General features: G+C 48.8%; 1 protein-coding gene across 1 annotated transcript in view; it reads left to right on the forward strand.

The window, feature by feature from the left end:
• Positions 1 to 20,138, forward strand: part of LOC145346911 (anion exchange protein 2-like) — a 271,460-nt gene extending 251,322 nt beyond the window's left edge. Inside the window, 12 exon segments of the mRNA XM_080194791.1 lie at positions 33 to 249; positions 858 to 1,064; positions 4,530 to 4,678; positions 5,673 to 5,867; positions 8,006 to 8,221; positions 11,809 to 11,898; positions 12,740 to 12,906; positions 13,555 to 13,625; positions 13,628 to 13,807; positions 15,652 to 15,821; positions 16,311 to 16,484; positions 18,067 to 20,138. Of these exon segments, the coding sequence (XP_080050917.1) occupies positions 33 to 249; positions 858 to 1,064; positions 4,530 to 4,678; positions 5,673 to 5,867; positions 8,006 to 8,221; positions 11,809 to 11,898; positions 12,740 to 12,906; positions 13,555 to 13,625; positions 13,628 to 13,807; positions 15,652 to 15,821; positions 16,311 to 16,484; positions 18,067 to 18,147 (1,917 nt within the window). The 3' untranslated portion in view covers positions 18,148 to 20,138.
• The last annotated feature ends 1,406 nt before the right edge of the window (positions 20,139 to 21,544 follow it).

Consider the following 21,544-nt stretch of genomic DNA (forward strand, 5'->3'; position numbering starts at 1 on the left):
TGTATCTGTGAGCCTCTGCTGTTGTTTTACAGAATTTCCACCGAGCTGCTTACCTGGCTGACGATCGGAATGACTTGTTGAGTGCAATCAATGAGTTCCTGGACAGCAGCATCGTGATTCCTCCCTCTGATGTTCCTGGGGAGGAGTTGCTGCTGTCAGTCGCTCAGTTCCAGCGCAAAATGTTGAAGAAGAGGCAGGCGAAAGAGGACAAGGTGTTGGCCAAGGAGGCGAAGAATCAGGAGGAGCGAGGTAGGTATCCTGGGGACATCAGACTCACTGAATTCTCTAACAGCTTTCTCCCTCTCAGTGACTGAACATGGACATCTCACTGGGATCCTGGGACTGTCAGCTACTCATTGGAGTCTCCTTACAGCAATCCTCCAACTCTCCTGTCATTATCCCAGGCTTGGTTCCCATTTGGAAAGCCCACAGCTTCCATTGTGTCTATCTTGGCTTTCTTCAAATGACCAATAGAGACGCTATTGTCTCTGCCTCCTTATACATGGAAACCTCAATCTTCACATCTCTTGTATCCACAGCATCCCATTCAGCCCCTGCCCTCACCTACCCCCCAGTCACCCGCCCCCATTCAACCAAAGGGGGAGGGTGTGTGAGTGTGTGTGTCCATGTCCACACACCATGGTCCTGCAGTGCCTTCCATGGAGGAGTAGCCTGTCTGCATTCACTGTCTTCAGTCACATGTGGAGTGGCCAATTGGGCAAAGAAGCCAAGGACAGGCAGTCAAACCCCTGCCGGAAGGGAGAGGAGGTTTGAATGTGGAACCAGCATCACGCTCTACCTTGAACTGGACTTTCCAAACTCTGACTCTCTCTCACTTTGCCTCTTGTTCTTTACAGCTCTCCTAAAACCAAAGAAGCCGGATGAGGATGACCCACTGAGACGCACAGGGAAAATATTTGGGGGGGTTATCCGGGACGCCCGCCGGAGATACCCTCTGTATGTCAGTGACTTCAAGGATGCCCTGAACTCTCAATGCATGGCTGCCATCATCTTCATTTACTTTGCCTGCCTGTCCCCAGCTATCACCTTTGGGGGATTACTTGGTAAGAGACTTAACTCAGACTGTAGCTGAATATTCCAGTAACAGAGGCAGTGGGAGAAAGCTGGAGTTTCATTTCTACAGCGCCATTCACAACATCAGAATTAAACCTTTGAAGTGCAGTACCTGTTACAATGTAGGAAATGTGGCAGCTAAATCACAATGTGTTAATGACCAGACCATTTGATGTTTTAATGATATTGGGTCGGGGATGAATCTTGGCTCCTGGGCGTGGGGAAGAACTGCCCTTATTCTAGCCCCTTGTTAGGATAAGTTGAGGGAGCTCGGCCTTTTCCCCTTGGAGAGACGAAGGATGAGGGGTGATCTGATAGAGGTGTGTAAGATGTTGAGAGGTATTGATCGAATGGATAGTCAGAGGCTATTTCCCAGGGCTGGAATGGCTGCCACAAGAGGACACAGGTTTAAGGTGCTGGGGAGTAGGTACAGAGGAGATGTCAGGGGTAAGTTTTCCACTCAGAGAGTGGTGGGTGAGTGGAATGGGCTGCCATCGGTGGTGGTGGAGGCGGATTCGATAGGGTCTTTTAAGAGACTTTTAGATAAGTACATGGAACTTAGTAAGATAGAGGGTTATAGGTAAGCCTAGTAATCTCTAAGGTAGGGACATGTTCGGCACAACTTTGTGGGCCGAAGGGCCTGTATTGTGCTGTAGTTTTTCTATGTTTCTTTGTTATGTGGTTTGCAACCAATGGCCTCTAAGCAACCAGGAATGGATACAAAACATTGTCTTGCCAGTATAAGAATAAAAAGTGCTGGAAAGTTCAGCTGGTCTGGCATAATCTATGGAGAGAGAAACCAGATTAATGTTTCAAGTCCAATATAACACATGGACAGTGAAGAAAGTTATCTCCGATTGCAGCGGGATCTTGATCAATTGGGCCAGTGGGCTGACGAATGGCAGATGGAGTTTAATTTAGGTAAATGCGAGGTGATGCATTTTGGTAGATTGAACCAGAGCAGAACTTACTCAGTTAATGGTAGGGCATTGAGGAGAACAAAGAGATCTAGGGGTACATGCTCATAGCTCCTTGAAAGTGGAGTCACAGGTGGACAGAGTGGTGAAGAAGGCATTCAGCATGCTTGGTTTCATCGGTCAGAACATTGAATACAGGAGTTGGGACATCTTGTTGAAGTTGTACAAGACATTGATAAGGCCACACTTGGAATACTGTGTGCAATTCTGGTCACCCTATTGTGGAAAGGATATTATTAAATTAGAAAGAGTGCAGAAAAGATTTACTAGGATGCTACCGGGACTTGATGGATTGAGTTATAAGGAGAGGCTGGGTAGACTGGGACTTTTTTCCCTGGAGTGTAGGAGGCTGAGGGGTGATCTTATAGAGGTCTATAAAATAATGAGGGGCACAGATCAGCTAGATAGTTAATATCTTTTCCCAAAGGTAAGGGAGTCTAAAACTAGAGGACACAGGTTTAAGGTGAGAGGGGAGAGATACAAAAGTGTCCAGAGGGGCAATTTTTTCACACAGAGGGTGGTGAGTGTCTGGAACAAGCTGCCAGAGGTAGTAGTAGAGGCGGGTACAATTTTGTCTTTCAGAAAGCATTTAGACAGTTACGTGAGTAAGATGGGTATAGAGGGATATGGGCCAGATGCGGGCAATTAGGGTTAACTTGGGAGTTTTTAAAAATGGTGGCATGGACAAGTTGTGCCAAAGGGCCTGTTTCCGTGCTGTAAACCTCTATAACTCTTTGATGGAACCGCCTGGAGATCTTCCTTCCTTAGCCTCATTGTCCCTCAACCCCACACAGCTTGCTTCTACCTCTCCAATCTATCCTCATAATTGAAGTTTCTCATCCCTGGAGCCTTTCTTGTAAACCTCCTCTGCGCTCTCTCCAGTGTGTTCACATCCTTCCTATGGTGTGGCACCCAGAACTGTGCCCATTATTCCAGCCCTGTTTGTTTTTATTTCAGATCTGCAGTAGCTGCAGTATTTTGGTGGTGATGTCCCCAAGAATAAATAATAAGGAATAAAAGAGTTCCCAATGGGCTAGCTGTTAGTTTGATGTTCTGTGGAGAGAGTGCAGTACAGTGGTGAATGTTATAAAATGCAACAAAAACAAAAGGCCCCCAAAGTGGATGTTGCGTCAGATTGTGTCCATATTCTGGGTTTGGCCCATGCTGAATGCTCTGGAGAATTCCAGCCCCTAGTGTCTCTTTAAGGACTGGATAGATTGAGGTTTGACTGTGATGTCTCTCCTGTTGAATAGCCTGCCAACACTCAGTGTCTGCATTGACACAAAAGGAGAGATCTGTTTGAATAATGAACCTGAGGCAGGTGCACACCCTGAGTGCAACATGATGTTAGCTTTGGCATTGATGGTGGGAAACTCATCACTGCTCTTGGACTTACTATAAAGGACAAAGCGGCCCACTTGATTGGCACTCCATCTACAATCATTCACTCCCTCCAGCACCAACGAAAAGCAGCAGCAGTGTGTATCACCTACAAGGTGCACTGCAGCAACTCACCAAAGTTCCTGAGGCAGCACCTTCCAAACCCACGACCACTTCCATTTAGGAGTTGGGAGATAATGCTGTATGAGACCCTGGTCAGACCCCACTTGGAGTACCGTGCTCAGTTCTGGTCGCCTCATTACAGGAAAGATGTGGAAACTATTGAAAGGGTGCAGAGGAGATTTACAAGGATGTTGCCTGGATTGGGAGGCATGCCTTATGAGGATAGGTTGAGGGAGTTTGTTCTTTTCTCCTTGGAGAGACGAAGGATAAGAGGGGACCTGATAGAGCTGTATAAGATGATGGGAGGTACTGATCAAGTGGATTCTCAGAGGCTTATTCCCAGGTCTGAAATGGCTGCCACAAGAGGACACAGGTTTAGGGTGCTGGAGTAGGTACAGAGGAGATGTCAGGGGTAAGTTTTTCACTCAGAGGGTGGTGAGTGAGTGGAATCGACTGCTGGCAGTGGTGGTGGAGGCAGTTTCAATAAGGTCTTTTAAGAGACTTTTGGATGAGTACATGGGACTTAGTAAGATAGAGGGTTATGTGTAAGCCTGGTAGGTAGGGACATGTTCGGCACAACTTGTAGGCTGAAGGGCCTGTTTGTGCTGTAGTTTTTCTATGTTCCATGTTCTAGAAGGACAAGGGCAGCAGATACCTGCGAACACCACCACCTGGAGGTTCCCCTCCAAGCCACTCAACATCCTCACTCGGAAATATATCGTCATTCCTTCACTGTCACTGGGTCAAAATCCTGGAACTCCCTCCCTAACAGCACTGTGGGTGTACCTACACCTCAGGGATTGCAGCAGTTCAAGGAGGCAGCTCACTACCACCTTCTAAAGGACAATTAAGGATGAACAATGCGTGCTTAGCCATGCCTGAATTTTTAAAACTAATGATGTTTGCATGGGGGTTTTCTGTGTAATACAGACCTGAATGTGGGGGACTAACGGTTTGATATTTTATTGCTTTCAGGGGAAAAGACCACAGGTTTGATTGGTGTTTCTGAGCTTATCATTTCCACGGCCATACAAATGGTGATCTTTGGATTGTTGGGGGCCCAACCACTGCTGGTCGTTGGCTTTTCTGGCCCATTGCTTGTTTTTGAAGAAGCTTTCTTCAAGGTGAGACCTGTCAGATCAGCTTGGGTGTGTGAATTCAGCTCTGTTTGTGACCAGTTCCAGTCGCTGTCACTTTAGCTCAATGCCAGGGTTTCACAGAGAGAGAACTCAGCATTGTTGGAAGTGCCATCCTTCACACAGGATCATTTGGCCTTTCACATTAATTATTTCACATCAGATTCGAAGGACAGCACTCCTCTGACAGTGCGGCATAGAACAGTACAGGTCCTTTGGCCCTCAATGTTGTGCCGAGCTATATCCAATCCCAAGATCAGTCTATCCCACTCCCTATCATTCTGGAGTGCTCCATGTGCCTATCCAATAACCGCTTGAAAGTTCCTAAAGTGTCCGACTCCACTATCACAGCAGGCAGTGTATTCCACACCCCAACCACTCTCTGAGTGAAGAATCTACCTCGGACATCCCTCCTATATCTCCCACCATGAACCTTATACTTATGCCCCCTAGTAACAGCTACATCCACCCGAGGAAATAGTCTCTGAACGTCCATTCTATTAATCCCTCTCATCATCTTATAAACCTCTATTGAGTCGCCTCTCATCCTCCTCCGCCCAGAAGACCTACCCTACAAACCAGGCAGCATCCTGGTAAATCTCCTCTACACTCTCTCCAATGCTTCCACATCCTTCTGACCAGACAAAGCAGCCCATTCGATTGGTACCTCATCCAACACTGCCGCTGGGTCAAAATCCTGGAACTCCCTCTCTAACAGCACTGTGGGTGTACCTACACCACATCGACTGCAGCGATTCACAAAGGCAGCTCATCACCACCACCTCAAGGGTGATTGGGGATGGGTAATAATGCTGGCCTCGCAGCAACAGCCATACACTAAGGATGAATTCAAAACACAAGTGAGAAATAGAGTGTGAGCTCAGGGGAACGGAATCAGATGCTGTACAGTCATGAATTTCTCCCCTCCATCGTCCTCCTTTTGTGGTTTTAATGATAAAGTGTCCACTCTTTCTTCCTGCAGTTCTGTAACTCGAACGATATGGACTACCTGACGGGCCGGGTGTGGATTGGCTTCTGGCTCATTGCCATCGTGGTGTTGCTCGTGGCTTTCGAAGGTTCTTTCCTGGTGCGCTTCATTTCCCGCTTCACCCAGGAGATCTTTGCCTTTCTCATCTCACTGATATTTATTTATGAGACATTCTATAAGCTCTTTAAGGTAAGACAGATTCATGGAGCTGGGAGTAACATCACCTCCCCACCCCGCAACAAGTATCCTCCCATCCGCACCAGCCCACAGTAAAACACTCTTTCACACCTCGGACATTTAGTGATATTTTCCACCAGCCCAAAGCCTCCTCTGCAGCCCCAGCACCTGGAACGATTTCCGTGATGCCTTGTTGGAATAACGCCGCCTCCCAAAGTTTCAATCAGAATCCTCCTCCCACACGCCCAGACCCCGAGGTAGGACCCTGAACCCATCTGTAAACACTGGGGTACCATTACTTCCTGTTGCTTTCCACAAACAGCCTCCGCTCCACACTGACTCCCGGAGTAACAAATCCTGCCCCATACTGACTCCCGGAGTAACAAATCCTGCCCCATACGGACCCCTGGAGTAACAAATCCTGATCCACACTGACTCCCCGGAGTAACAAATCCTGCCTCATACTGACCCCCGGAGTAACAAATCCTGCTCCACACTGACCCCCGGAGTAACAAATCCTGATCCACACTGACCCCCGGAGTAACAAATCCTGCTCCACACTGACCCCCGGAGTAACAAATCCTGCCCCACACTGACCCCCGGAGTAACAAATCCTGATCCACACTGACCCCCGGAGTAACAAATCCTGCCCCATACTGACCCCCGGAGTAACAAATCCTGCTCCAGACTGACCCTCGGAGTAACAAATCCTGCTCCACACTGACCCCCGGAGTAACAAATCCTGCCCCATACGGACCCCTGGAGTAACAAATCCTGATCCACACTGACCCCCAGAGTAACAAATCCTGCTCCACACTGACCCCCGGAGTAACAAATCCTGATCCACACTGACTCCCGGAGTAACAAATCCTGCCCCATACTGACTCCCGGAGTAACAAATCCTGCCCCATACTGACCCCCGGAATAACAAATCCTGCCCCACACTGACCCCCGGAGTAACAAATCCTGCCCCACACTGACCCCCGGAGTAACAAATCCTGTTCCACACTGACCCCCGGAGTAACAAATCCTGCCCCACACTGACCCCCGGAGTAACAAATCCTGCCCCACACTGACCCCCGGAGTAACAAATCCTGATCCACACTGACTCCCCGGAGTAACAAATCCTGCCCCATACTGACTCCCCGGAGTAACAAATCCTGATCCACACTGACCCCTGGAGTAACATATCCTGACCCCTGGAGTAACATATCCTGCCCCATACTGACTCCCTGGAGTAACAAATCCTGATCCACACTGACCCCCGGAGTAACAAATCCTGATCCACACTGACCCCCGGAGTAACAAACCCTGATCCACACTGACCCCCGGAGTAACAAATCCTGCCCCACACTGACCCCCGGAGTAACAAATCCTGCCCCACACTGACCCCCGGAGTAACAAATCCTGCCCCACACTGACCCCCGGAGTAACAAACCCTGATCCACACTGACCCCCGGAGTAACAAACCCTGATCCACACTGACCCCCGGAGTAACAAATCCTGCCCCACACTGACTCTCGGAGTAACAAATCCTGTTCCACACTGACTCTCGGAGTAACAAATCCTGTTCCACACTGACTCCCGGAGTAACACATCCTGTTCCACACTGACTCCCAGAGTAACAAATCCTGCCCCACACTGACTCCCGGAGTAACAAATCCTGTTCCACACTGACTCTCAGAGTAACAAATCCTGTTCCACACTGACTCCCAGAATGATAAATCCTGCCCCACACTGACTCCCGGAGTAACAAATCCTGTTCCACACTGACTCCCAGAATGATAAATCCTGCCCCACACTGACTCCTGGAGTTAGAAATCCTGTCCATACACCTGACTTTCGGTTGGATAAATCCTGAAACCACATCAGGAATACCAGATTATCAGCCCAGACTACTGCGTAGTAACCTAATCTCAGATCTGGAGTGATTTCTGTCTCCTCGACCTCTCTGTCCTCTGATTTCACACACACACACATTCAGTCCCTGCACCCACTCCTGATCCAGGTGTATGAGGGGCTGAGGTCAACCAGGGTGGATTTTGGGGAAGTGGGCTGAGCCTGCTGTGGGGTGAGTTCTGATAGGGTGGGCGTTCTGTGGGATGAGTTCTAACCCTCACTCTAAGAGACCCTCGCTCATGTTTTTGTAGATATTCCAGGACCATCCTCTGCGTGGCTGTTCCAATATTACAGAAATTGTGCCTGTGCCGTCCTCCCACAACACAACCAATGGTACAAGTGGAGAGAGCGGGAAGCGGACCGGGGAGCCGAACACTGCACTGCTGTCGCTGGTCCTCATGGCTGGAACCTTCTTTATTGCCTTCTTCTTGCGCAAGTTTAAAAATAGCCGTTTCTTGCCCGGGAGAGTAAGTGTCTCTGGTGAGGGCCTGAGAGAAATTCTTCCCTCTTGTGTACTGTTGTTTTCCTGTAAGCAGACCTCTTTGTGTTCCTTCCACCCCAGGAACAGGAGGAGGTCATTCAGTCTCCCGAGCCAGTTCATTCAGTTGAATTACAGCTGATCTGAGTCTGCGCTCCACCCAGCCGCTGTGTTCTGGAAATACTCTTACCCGGCAACCTGGGTTTGAAGTTTCAGTTAAACACCGCAATGTTTTGGGGCAGTGGCTTCCAGATTCCTGCTGCCCTTTGTGTGAGAGATCCTCCCTAACACCAGCCCACAATGGCCAGGTCCAGTTCTTCAAAAGTTATGCTCCTTGTTTTGGATTTGCCCCTAGAGAAAATAGATTCTGATTATTATAATCACAATGATTCAATCCTTTAATTATCATGAACATCTCTATTAGATTACCCCCTTCATCTATATTCAAGTAAAACAAGCCTAGCAAACTGTCCTTGTAATTTAACTCTTTTAACCTCAATATCTGTGTGGTATGGGGTGTGTGGTATGTAGTATGGCACACCCCACATCACAAACCACACACACACCCCACAGCCCGTACCACACACCCCATACCCCACACACATAGCACATACCACACACCTTGTACCACACACACACACACCCCACACACACATTTTATACCATGCACACACATACCCCCCCACACACACACACACAAACACACATATACCCCCTACACATGCACACACATTCCATACCACACACACTCACACATTCCATACACGTTCACACATATCACCTTCCCCTGCCACACACATACACATTCACACCCCAGCAATATTGATATGGAATGTGAACCCATATCCTCCCCCTCCCCCCTTTCCCTGACCCAAAGGCTCTGAGGTCAGTAGTGGTTCACTTTGGTCACTAACTGAGCTGGGCTGAACCAGTGCAGGCAGTTCGGGAGGTGTATTTGGGTTAGTATGCTCTGTGTGCAGTTCACTTGCTTATTGAATAGAGGTGGTTCACCTTTGCATTCATTAACTCCTTTCCCTTTGTCTATTCGCTGAACTAAACCATTGATAAGCAGGGTCAGTTGTGATTTGATGGAATGGTTTTGGCTTTCCTGATATTTCCTGAACCTGATGATATTTTAATTTGTAATATTTCTGTTTCTATATCTCAGTTTCTATACGGTTAACTCCTAAAGCTGCAAAGAACATCTTTTCTCAGTGTAAATACTCCCTGTCATTCTGTTGCTTCACAACATAGATCATAGAATCTACGGCATGGAGACAGGTCCTTCGGCCCAGACTGGTCCATGCCGACCAAAATATCCATCTAAGCTAACCCGTTTGCCTGCATTTGGCCCATATCCCACTAAACCTTTCCAGTTCATGTATCTGTCCAAATGCCTTTTAAATGTTGTCAATGTCCCTCCCTCAAACACTTCCTCCAGCAGCTCATTCCTCACACGTTCCACCCTCTGTGTAAAAAAGTTGCTTCTCAGGTTTCCATTAATTCTTGCCCCTCCTAACTTAAACCTGTGCCCTCTAGTTCCCGATTCTCCAACCCTGGGAAAAGCACTGAGCGCATTCACTCTATCCATGCCTCTCATGATCTTACACATCTCTATAAGATCACCTCTCAGCCTTCGATGCTCCAAAGAAATAACTCCTAGCCTGTCCAATCTCTCCCTATAATTCAGTCCCTTGAGTCCCAACAACATCCTTGTAACTCTCTTCTGCACTCTGTCCAGTTTAATAACATCCTTCCTACAGCAAGGTGACCAAAACTGAACACAGTACTCCAGGTGCGGCCTCACCAATGTTCTATACAACTACAACATAACTTCCCAACTTCTATGCTCAATGCCCTTCTGATGAAAGCCAACATGCCAAAAGCACTGCCCTATCTGCACCGACTCTGACAGAGTACCTTACCCAAGCCCTATCCAGTAACCTCTCACATTTACCATGGCTAATTATTCTAACCTGGATATCTTTGGACATTAAAGAGAAATTTAGCATGGCCAACCTATCTAACCGGCACATCTTTGGATTGTGAGAGGAAACCGGAGCACCCAGAGCAAGTCCACGCAGACGCGGGGAGAATTTGCTGGCTTGGCACAGTCACCCAAGACCGGAATTGAACTCGGGTTCCTAGTGCTGTGGGGCAGCAGTGCTAACCACAGTGCTGCCATACTGCCACCATTGTGCCAACAGTGCGGTACTCCCTCAGCACCGACCCTCTGACAGTGCGGCACTCCCTCAGCACTGACCCTCTGACAGTGCGGCACTCCCTCAGTACTGACCCTCTGACAGTGCGGCACTCCCTCAGCACTGACCCTCTGACAGTGCGGCGCTCCCTCAGCACTGACCCTCTGACAGTGCGGCACTCCCTCAGCACTGACCCTCTGACAGTGCAGCACTCCCTCAGCACTGACCCTCTGACAGTGCAGCACTCCCTCAGTACTGACCCTCTGACAGTGCAGCACTCCCTCAGTACTGACCCTCTGACAGTGTCGCACTCCCTCAGTACTGACCCTCTGACAGTGCGGCACTCCCTCAGCACTGACCCTCTGGCAGTGCGGCACTCCCTCAGTACTGACCCTCTGACAGTGTCGCACTCCCTCAGTACTGACCCTCTGACAGTGTCGCACTCCCTCAGCACTGACCCTCTGACAGTGCGGCGCTCCCTCAGCACTGACCCTCTGACAGTGCGGCGCTCCCTCAGCACTGACCCTCTGACAGTGCGGCACTCCCTCAGCACTGACCCTCTGACAGTGCGGCACTCCCTCAGCACTGACCCTCTGACAGTGCGGCACTCCCTCAGCACTGACCCTCTGACAGTGCGGCACTCCCTCAGCACTGACCCTCTGACAGTGCGGCACTCCCTCAGCACTGACTCAAGTCATAATCCAGGGCAGTACTGTGAGCGACAAGGTAGCACAGTGATTAGCACTGCTGCCTCTCAGCGCCAGGGACACAGGTTCGATTCCTGACTTAGTGTCTGTGTGGAGTTTGCATATTCTCCCCATGTCTGCATGGGTTTCCTCCGGGTGCTCCAGTTTCCTCCCACAGTGCAAAGATGTGCAGGTTAGGTGGATTGGCCATGCTCAGTTGCCCCTTAGTGTCAGGGGGACTAACGGGGTAAATGCATGAGGTTATGGGGAAAAGGCCTGGGTGGGATTATGGTCGGTGCAGTCTCAATGGGCCGAATGGCCTTCATCTACACTGTGGGGGTGCTATGATTCGAAGTCTATGGAGTATAATATGAACACGTGACTTTAAAATGCAGCCAGGAATACTACCATCTGAAATACACTTTGGATTGTAAGAGACACAGGGCCCTTATCGGAAAAAGCAGTGACACAGAACCCGAGAGAATGTCTATTGTCTGGATGTGAGAATACTTTGAGTTCGCTGACGATGAGCTCACATCCTGGTCACATTGGGCTAAGCGAACTGATCACAGTCTGAGTCATGGAGCATGTGGGTGCTTTGGAGCACAAAACTATTTCAAATAAATGAGTAACTTTAATCCAACAATTAGCAATATTTTCAAGAGGTTAACACTGTGTGTGTGCCTTAGGTTCGCCGTGTGATTGGAGATTTTGGTGTTCCAATTGCTATCCTTGTCATGGTTCTGGTTGACTATTCCATCCAGGAGACTTACACCCAGGTGAGTGTCTGGCCAGCAAGTCCCCTCTAGTGTCTTAAGATTTCCCAATATTGTTTCATTTGTGGGATATGGGCATTGCTGGCTAGACCAGCACATATCTTCTCCATTTGCTGTTGAGAGGGCGGTGAGCTGCCTTCCTGAACCGCTGCCATCCCTGAGCTGTAGATACACCTACAATGCTGTCAGGGAGGAACGTCTAGGATTTTGACCCAGCGACAGTGAAGTAACAGCGATATATTTCCAAATCAGGCTGGTGAGTGGCTTGGAGGGGAACTTGCAAGTGGTGGCGTTCCCAGGTATCTGTTGCCCTTGTCCTTGTTTGCTGCAGATCGCGGTGCACTGTCCTGAGATTATTTGATGGGGGACAGTGTAGAGGGAGCTTTACTCTGTAATTAACCCCGTGCTGTACCTGTCCTGGGAGTGTTTGATGGACAGTATCGAGGGAGCTTTACTCTGTATCTAACCCCGTGCTGTACCTGTCCTGGGAATGTTTGATGGGGACAGTGTAGAGGGAGCTTTACTCTGTATCTAACCCCGTGCTGTACCTGTCCTGGGAGTGTTTGATGGGGACAGTGTAGAGGGAGCTTTACTCTGTATCTAACCCCGTGCTGTACCTGTCCTGGGAGTGTTTGATGGGGACAGTGTAGAGGGAGTTTTACTCTGTATCTAACCCCGTGCTGTACCTGTCCTGGGAGTGTTTGATGGGGGACAGTATAAAGGAAGCTTGTAAGTTGCTGCTGTTCCAGTCCCAGGACAGATTCTAAGGGCACAGAGGGTTGACTATGATTTGCCTTTCACTCTGAGTTTTGAGTTTATTGACGATTCTCTCCCAATCTTTCAGAAACTGAGCGTTCCAACTGGTCTCTCTGTCACCTCTCCGACAAAGAGAGGTTGGGTCATTAATCCTCTGGGAAAGAATTCTGATTTTCCCATCTGGATGATGTTTGCCAGTCTGATTCCTGCTATCCTCGTCTTCATTCTCATCTTCATGGAAACTATGATCACCACGTGAGTATCTGCTGACAAGGAGATGGTGCTGAGTTCTGAGGAGTTCTAGATCTCCATCCAATGGATGAGGAGAAAAACCCCCTGTGATTGCTCACAATCCCCTTGGAAAGGATCGAGAGCTTGCCTTTGCCCCAGTGGGCTGAAAGAGAGCAGTGACAGACCAGTGCTGAGTGCCTCTGACTCACATTGTTCTGAGACTCTGTGTTGAAGCAGCAATTTTACAAACATATTGATATTCCGCAGAGATGGAAAAATATGGAATTTCAGTCCTTCACACATTCGACCTACGTCAACCTGGGAAAGTGCGCGGTGACTGGGGGGAGAGTGCGCGGTGACTGGGGGGAGAGTGCGCGGTGATACAGTGACTGGGGGGAGAGTGCGCGGTGATACAGTGACGAGGGAAGAATGCAGTGATACAGTGACTGGTAGCGTGTGTGACTGGGGAGACGTGCGGTGACTGGGGTAGAGTGTGCAGTGATACAGTGACTGGTGACGGTGTGCTGTCTGAGCGCCGCGGGGAGGGCAGTGTCTCTGCGGGGAGGGCAGTGTCTCTGCGGGGAGGGCAGTGTCTCTGCGGGGAGGGCAGTGTCTGTGCGCCGCGGGGAGACATTGTCTAACTCAATCTCTTCACTCATTCTCCCTGCGCAGACTGATCATCAGTAAGAAGGAGCGGATGCTGACCAAAGGCTCCGGATTCCATTTAGACCTTCTGATCATTGTGGCATCAGGGGTGTTGCTGCCTTGTTCGGACTGCCGTGGCTCGCTGCTGCCACTGTCAGGACGGTCACCCATGTAAACGCACTGACCGTCATGAGCAAGTCTGTGGCACCTGGAGATAAACCAAAAATTGAGGAGGTTAAGGAGCAGCGGGTAACCGGGCTGGTGGTCGCTGTCCTGGTGGGTAAGTGATCATCAAACACTTCTCCTTCACCATCATCACTCTCTCCCTCTCTCTGTCTCCTTCACCTTCACCATCATCACTCTCTCCCTCTCTCTCTCTGTCTCCTTCACCATCATCACTCTCTCCCTCTCTCTCTCTGTCTCCTTCACCATCATCACTCTCTCCCTCTCTCTCTCTGTCTCCTTCACCATCATCACTCTCTCCCTCTCTCTGTCTCCTTCACCTTCACCATCATCACTCTCTCCCTCTCTCTCTCTGTCTCCTTCACCATCATCACTCTCTCCCTCTCTCTCTCTGTCTCCTTCACCATCATCACTCTCTCTCTCTTTCTCACCATCATTGCTCTCTTTCTCCATCATTACTTTTTCTCTCACCATCATCTCTCTCTCTCTCTCTCCCTCTCCACCCTCGCTTTCTCTCTCTCTCCATCATCACTGTCTCTAACTCTCTCACCATCATCACTCTTTCTCTCTCTCACCATCATTGCTCTCTCTCTCCATTATCGCTCTCTCTCTCTCTCTCCTCCTTTCATCATTCTCTCTCCCTCTGTCTCTCTCACCATCACTATTAAGAACTTGAACCAGCATAACCACAAACAGAATGTAAATCAAAGAATGAATCTTTAATCCTTGGACCACACAATAAAGAGTTGGCTGGATTTACTGCTGGGTCTGAGAGTATTGAACTCTTACAGCACAGACAGGGGCCCATTCTGATTATGTGGCTCTGTATCCAAAGAACCGCATACTCCCTCCTGTGTAGTAGGAGGCCATTTGGCCCATTGAGTCTGCACTGACTGTCCGAAACAGCATCTTACCAAGGCCCCAAACCCCCCCACCCTATCCCTGTGCATTAATCCATGCTATACAATTTTGTACACAAATTTAGCACGGTCAGTGCACCTAACCAGCACGTCTTTCGGACTGTGGGAGGAAACCAGAGCCCCCGGAGGAAACCCACGCAGACATGGGGAGAACATATGGACTCCTCACAGTCACCCAAGGCCGGAATTGAACGCAAGTCTCTGGCGCTTTAAGGCAGCAATGCTAACCACTGTGCCACCGTGCTGCCCTTTATCCAATTAATTAGACTTATCCAGTTAGTCCCATTCTCCTCCTCGCTCTGAATGGCAGATGGAGTTTAATTTAGACCAATGTGAGGTGATGTATTTTGGTCGATTGAATCAGAGCAGGACTTATTCAGTTAATGGTAGGGTGTTGGGGAGAGTTACAGAACAAAGAGATCTAGGGGTACATGTTCATAGCTCCTTGAAAGCGGAGTCACAGGTGGACAGAGTGGTGAAGAAGGCATTTGGTAAGCTTGGTTTCATTGAATACAGGAGTTGGGATGTCTTACTGAAGTTGTACTATGTGTAAGACCACATTTGGAATACTGTTCTGGTAACTATTATAGAAAGGATATTATTAAACTAGAAAGAGTGCAGAAAAGATTTACTAGGGTGTTACTGGGACTTGATGGATTGAGATGTAAGGAGAGGCTGGATAGACTGGGACTTTTTTTCTCTGGTGCATAGGAGACTTAGGAGTGATCTTATAGAGGTCTTTTTAAAAAAGGGGGCAGTATGGACAGATTGGGCTGAAGGGCCTGTTTCCATGCTGTAAACCTTTATGACTCTCTAAAACCCATGAAGTTAATCCTTCAAATCTTTATTCAGTTTTGTTTGAAATGCGAGGATGAATCAGCTCCTTAAGAAAGAGTTGTATAAATGCAAGCTCCTTCCTTCTCTTGTTTTCCAGTTTCTTTCTTTCCTTCTTTGTTACCTTCCTTTCTTTCTCCCCACTTCCTGATCTGCTGTGAACACTAAGGGACCTTCTATTTTTTAGGCCTGTCCATTGTAATTGGTGACCTCCTCCGAAAGATCCCATTAGCCGTGCTGTTTGGGATCTTCCTGTACATGGGCGTGACCTCGCTGAATGGCATTGAGCTGTACGAGCGCCTACAACTGCTGCTAATGCCTTCAAAGCATCATCCAGACCACATGTATGTCCAGAAGGTGCGTCAAACTCAGGGAGACGGAGAGGAGATCGAGGGGAGGGGAGCGGGATGTCCTGGGGAGAGGGGAGCGGGATGTCCAGGGAGAGGGGAGCGGGATGTCCAGGGGGGAGGGGAGCGGGATGTCCAGGGGGGAGGGGAGCGGGATGTCCAGGGGGGAGGGGAGCGGGATGTCCAGGGGGGAGGGGAGCGGGATGTCCAGGGGGGAGGGGAGCGGGATGTCCAGGGGGGAGGGGAGCGGGATGTCCAGGGGGGAGGGGAGCGGGATGTCCAGGGGGGAGGGGAGCGGGACGTCCAGGGGGGAGAGGAGCGGGACGTCTGGGGGGAGAGGAGCGGGATGCCGGAGGAAGGGTGCGGGATGTCTGGGAGAAGGGGAGCGGGGATATTGGGGGAGGGGAGCGGGATGCCGGGGGAGAGGAGCGGGGAGACTGGGGGAGGGGGGTCGCACATTCAGCTTGCTGTGTGTGTAACTGTCTTTTCCGGGTTACAGGTGAAGACTCTGCGGATGCACTTGTTCACCATTATTCAGGTGTTCTGCCTGGCAGTTCTCTGGGCTGTGATGTCCACTATTGCCTCTCTGGCTTTCCCATTTGTTCTCATCCTGACTGTTCCTCTGAAGGTTTTTGCATTAACTCGAATCTTCACAGAACGTGAGATGAAATGTGTAAGTATACTTCAGGAGATGTTGGTCTTTATTTACCGAGTCTATTCCAGAAACCTTTGGTCCAAGCACCATGTGCTGGTCTCATTAATCTTCATGAAGCTTCCCAACCCTAGGCTCGCTCACTGACCCAAACTGCTTTTTTAATACACAGCAACTCATTCATCTCCCTCCCCCTCCCGCCGCCCACTCCGTCTGAGCTCCCATTGTCCACCCCATCCCCCTCCCCCTCCCCCTCCCATTGTCCACTCCCTCCCCATCCCCCTCCCATTGTCCACTCCCTCCCCATCCCCCTCCCATTGTCCACTCCCTCCCCATCCCCCTCCCATTGTCCACTCCCTCCCCCTCCCATTGTCCACTCCCTCCCCCTCCCCCCTCCCCCTCCCATTATCCTCCCCCTCCCCCTCCCATTGTCCACATGGTGTGCTGAGCAGTGTGTGGCCTGTGCTATGTTTGCTGTCACTGATTGTGTCGCTAATATTCTGCTGACTCATGTTAGACTCAGAGAGGTTTACAGCATGGAAACAGGCCCTTCGGCCCAACTTGTCTGTGCCGCCCCTTTTTTTGTAACCACTAAGCTAGTCCCAATTGCCCGCATTTAGCCCATATCCCTCTACCCATCGTACCCATGTAACTGTCTAAACGCTTTTTAAAAGATAAAATTGTACCCGCCTCTACTACTGCCTCTGGCAGCTTGTTCCAAACACTCACCACCCTCTGTGTGAAAAAATTGCCCCTTTGGACACTTTTGTATCTCTCCCCTCTCACCTTAAACCTGTGCCCTCTAGTTTTAGACTCCCCTACTTTTGGGAAAAGATATTGACTATCTACCTTGTCTGTCCCTCATTATTTTACAGACCTCAGTCTCCTACGCTCCAGAGAAAAATGCTCCCAGCTATCCCGACTCTCCTTATAACTCAATCCATCAAGTCCCAGTAGCAACCTAGTAAATCTTTTCTGCACTCTTTCTAGTTTAATAATATCCTTTCTATAATAGAGTGACCATAACTCTACACAATATTCCAAGTGTGGCCTTACCAATGTCTTGTACAACTTTAACAAGATGTCCCAACTCCTGTATTCAATGTTCTGACCGATAAAACCAAGCATGCTGAATGCCTTCTTCACCACTCTGTCCACCTGTGACTCCACTTTCAAGGAGTTATGAACATGTACCTCTGGATCTCTTTGTTCTGTAACTCTCCCCAACGCCCTACCATTAACTGAGTAAGTCCTGCTCTGATTCAATCGACCAAAATGTATCACCTCACATTTGTCTAAATTAAACTCCATCTGCCATTCTCAGCCCACTGGCCCAATTGATCAAGATCCCGTTGCAATTGGAGATAACCTTCCTCCCTGTCCATCATGCCACCAATCTTGGTGTCATCTGCAAACTTACTAACCATGTCTCCTATATTCTCACCCAAATCATTAATATAAATGACAAATAACAGTGGACCCAGCACTGATCCCTGAGACACATCACTGGTCACAGGCCTCCAGTTTGAAAAACAACCCTCTACAACCACCTTGTGGCTTCTGTCCTCAAGCCAATTGAGTGTTTTGTATTCTCTTCCTGCAGCTCGATGCTGACGACGCTCAGCCTACCTTTGATGAGAAGGACGGTCTGGACGAGTATGATGAGCTCTCGATGCCAGTGTGAGTTCACACTGAGGCCTTAGAACACTCTCAACCCAGTGTGCTGTTGGTTGGAGGCAAAGGAGTGAGGCCAGCAGCTAGTGATGGTGTCTAATCAACATCTGTCATTATCCATGTCAATATGTGGTCAAAATGTGTCAGTATCAACATGTTAGCTTCAGTATCAGCATCTTGATCAACTTGTCTTCAATGAGAGAAGAGGGACGAGTTGGGACCAAACTCTGTGGCGTTAGTAGCAATAGAAACTGTCATTTATCGATTGGCCGTAGATCCGGGGACTGAAACTTTCAAACTCAGTCATTGAAAGAGAAAACCACAAACAAAGCCATGTCAGTGTTCCAGAAACTTCCATGAAGGTCATTAAATACCAAAGACAGTCCACTCCCTCTCTTTACTCTTTAACTTCCTTCAGTGATGAGTTGAGCTAATGGTGTCAGCTCCTTAAGATGTTGACTTGTTATTGTCTGGGTTGAACCAGTTAATTGTTGAGGCACTGAGCCCATTACTGACCGGTTAAAGTTTGGAGTGTTAGAAACACTTCAACCCCAGGCCCAGTCAACGAGAATCATTCTAGCTTCAGGGGATTGTCACATTATCAGTTCATGGTTTCAGCTCCCCACACAAGGCTCCATGTTCAGTAACAGCTCACTGGGTTTGATTGGATGAATGATAATTTATTGAAAGTCTCCACCCGTCCACATCATGTCTCCAAACTCAAAGATTTCTGTTTCCTACTCTCAGCTCTGATTCACTGTTTGGAAGTTTTCACTTGGAGCCATTCTGACCAGTCACACACCAGATGTGTGGCCTCCCTACAAAGGGGGTTGGCTCCCTCAGGTGCTCCAACTGCCATGACGCACAGCTCCAAGATCAGGGAGAGACCCAGCTCAGGGTCTGGGTTCCTCATACCCAGGCCAGATTGAAGTAGTCTCCCCTGCTCACTGGCAGTTTCATTCCATTGTCCGATGTGACTAGGTCACAGAGTTACGCCACTTAGTATCACACTCTGTATCTAACCCCGTGCTGAAACCTGTCATGGGAGTGTTTAGAAAATCTGTAAGAAGTAAATAGTTTTCAAGTCTCCAACACTAACATCCCTCACTGCAATGAAGAAACAATCCATAACATGAAAATAATCGGGAAAGTCACAATTCACTCCGATTGCCCCGGCTCTCAACAGCAATCTGCTGATTTGCATAACGAGTGACGTTATTGACGAGGGAAATGTTTGCTGGGTTACTGAAGATTCTGGTGATGTGTTCCCAACTGAACAGAGGAAGATCTCACTGCACTAACCAAATCTACACCTTCTGATTGGTGCACATTCAATGCAAAAAATCCAATCAGATTTCTGGAACCAAAAAAAATCTACTGATCGGTTGAGTGGATTGCACTTGAAATCGACCAATCAGCAAATACAGACCAGAGATCCGGCAGCCGATTGGATGAATTCATCTGCAAATTCTATCTTTTTGTGCCTCATATTTTGCCCTCTGTGACTTCAGTGAGGCTCCCAGGTGGCTGTTTGTGACACGCTGCCAGTGTCACGGTCTGCGTCACCATCTGTGTCACCGTCTGCATCACGGTCAGTGTCACCGTCTGCATCACCGTCAGTGATGATCCGTGTGACAGTCAGTTTCACAGTCTGTGTGCTGGCTGTCCATGTGACGGTCCGTGTCTCGGTCTGTGTGACGGTCCGTGACTCGGTCTGTGTGACGGTCCGTGTCTCGGTCTGTGTGACGGTCCGTGTCTCGGTCTGTGTGACGGTCCGTGTCTCGGTCTGTGTGACGGTCCGTGTCTCGGTCTGTGTGATGTGGTGAGCTCCCTCTGCGGGCTCCGTAGTCCCAACAGTTTGATGTCACTGTGCTGCCTTCCCCTCTCGTCCACTCCACACCCTCACGTCTCCAACAGATGATTGCATTTTGTATTCATACAAGCCAATGTCAATGACTTTAGATTTCTAATTAAAATGCAAGTGATCTTTTTGCTATCCTGTATATTTGTATGGTAGGTGTTCACCATGGGTGACTTCTGTATAAAAATCATTTGTAGTGGAAAGAACAGAATGTATCATTAATGAAAAGTTGCTTCTTTAGAGTGGAATTGGAGTACAGTGTGTGTGAGAGAGAGTGAGAGTGTGTGTATGTATGTGTGTGTGAGAGAATGAGTGTGTATGAGAGTGTGAGTGTGAGAGTATTTGTATGAGTGTGTGAGAGAGTGTTTGTGAGTGTGTCTGTGAGAGAGTGTTTGTGAGTGTGTGTCTGTGAGAGTGTGTATGTGAGTGTGTGTCTGTGAGTGAGTGTGTGTGTGTGAGACAAACACTCTCACACACACTCACAGACACTCTCTCACACACGCACTCACAAACACTCACACTCTCTCACAGACACACACTCACAAACACTCTCTCACAGACACACACTCTGTCTCTCACACACACACACACTCTGAGTGTGTGTGTGTGTGTGAGAGAGAGTGTGTGTGTGTTTGTGAGTGTGTGTTTGTGTGTGTGAGAGTGTTTGTGAGTAGCTGTGTGTGGGAGTGTTTGTGAGTAGCTGTGTGTGAGAGTGTTTGTGAGTAGCTGTGTGTGAGTGTGTGTGTGAGAGTGTTTGTGAGTGTGTGTTTGTGAGTGTGTGTGTGTGTGAGTGTTTGTGATTGTGTGTGTTTGTGAGTGTTTGTGATTGTGTGTGTTTGTGAGTGTGTGTGTGTGAGAGTGTTTGTGATTGTGTGTGTTTGTGAGTGTGTGCGTGTGAGAGTGTTTGTGAGTGTGTGAGAGTGTTTGTGAGTGTGTGCATGTGAGAGTGTTTGTGAGTGTGTGCATGTGAGAGTGTTTGTGAGTGTGTGCGTGTGAGAGTGTTTGTGAGTGTGTGTGTGAGAGAGTGTTTGTGAGTGTGTGTGTGGGAGTGTTTGTGAGTGTGTGTGGGAGTGTTTGTGAGTGTGTGTGTGTGAGAGTGTTTGTGAGTGTGTGTGTGAGAGTGTTTGTGAGTGTGTGTGTGAGAGTGTTTGTGAGTGTGTGTGTGTGAGAGTGTTTGTGAGTGTGTGTGTGTGAGAGTGTTTGTGAGTGTGTGTGTGTGAGAGAGTTTGTGAGTGTGTGTGAGAGAGTTTGTGAGTGTGTGTGTGTGAGTTTGTGAGTGTGTGTGTGTGAGTTTGTGAGTGTGTGTGTGAGTTTGTGAGTGTGTGTGTGTGAGTGTGTTTGTGAGTGTGTGCATGTGAGAGTGTTTGTGAGTGTGTGCATGTGAGAGTGTTTGTGAGTGTGTGCGTGTGAGAGTGTTTGTGAGTGTGTGTGTGTGAGAGTGTTTGTGAGTGTGTGTGTGTGAGAGTGTTTGTGAGTGTGTGTGTGTGAGAGTGTTTGTGAGTGTGTGTGTGTGAGAGTGTTTGTGAGTGTGTGTGTGTGAGTTTGT

Source organism: Carcharhinus amblyrhynchos, chromosome 8, assembly GCF_965287045.1.
Source record: "Carcharhinus amblyrhynchos chromosome 8, sCarAmb.v2.hapA, whole genome shotgun sequence".
In the NCBI taxonomy this organism is placed as follows: Eukaryota; Metazoa; Chordata; class Chondrichthyes; order Carcharhiniformes; family Carcharhinidae; genus Carcharhinus; species Carcharhinus amblyrhynchos.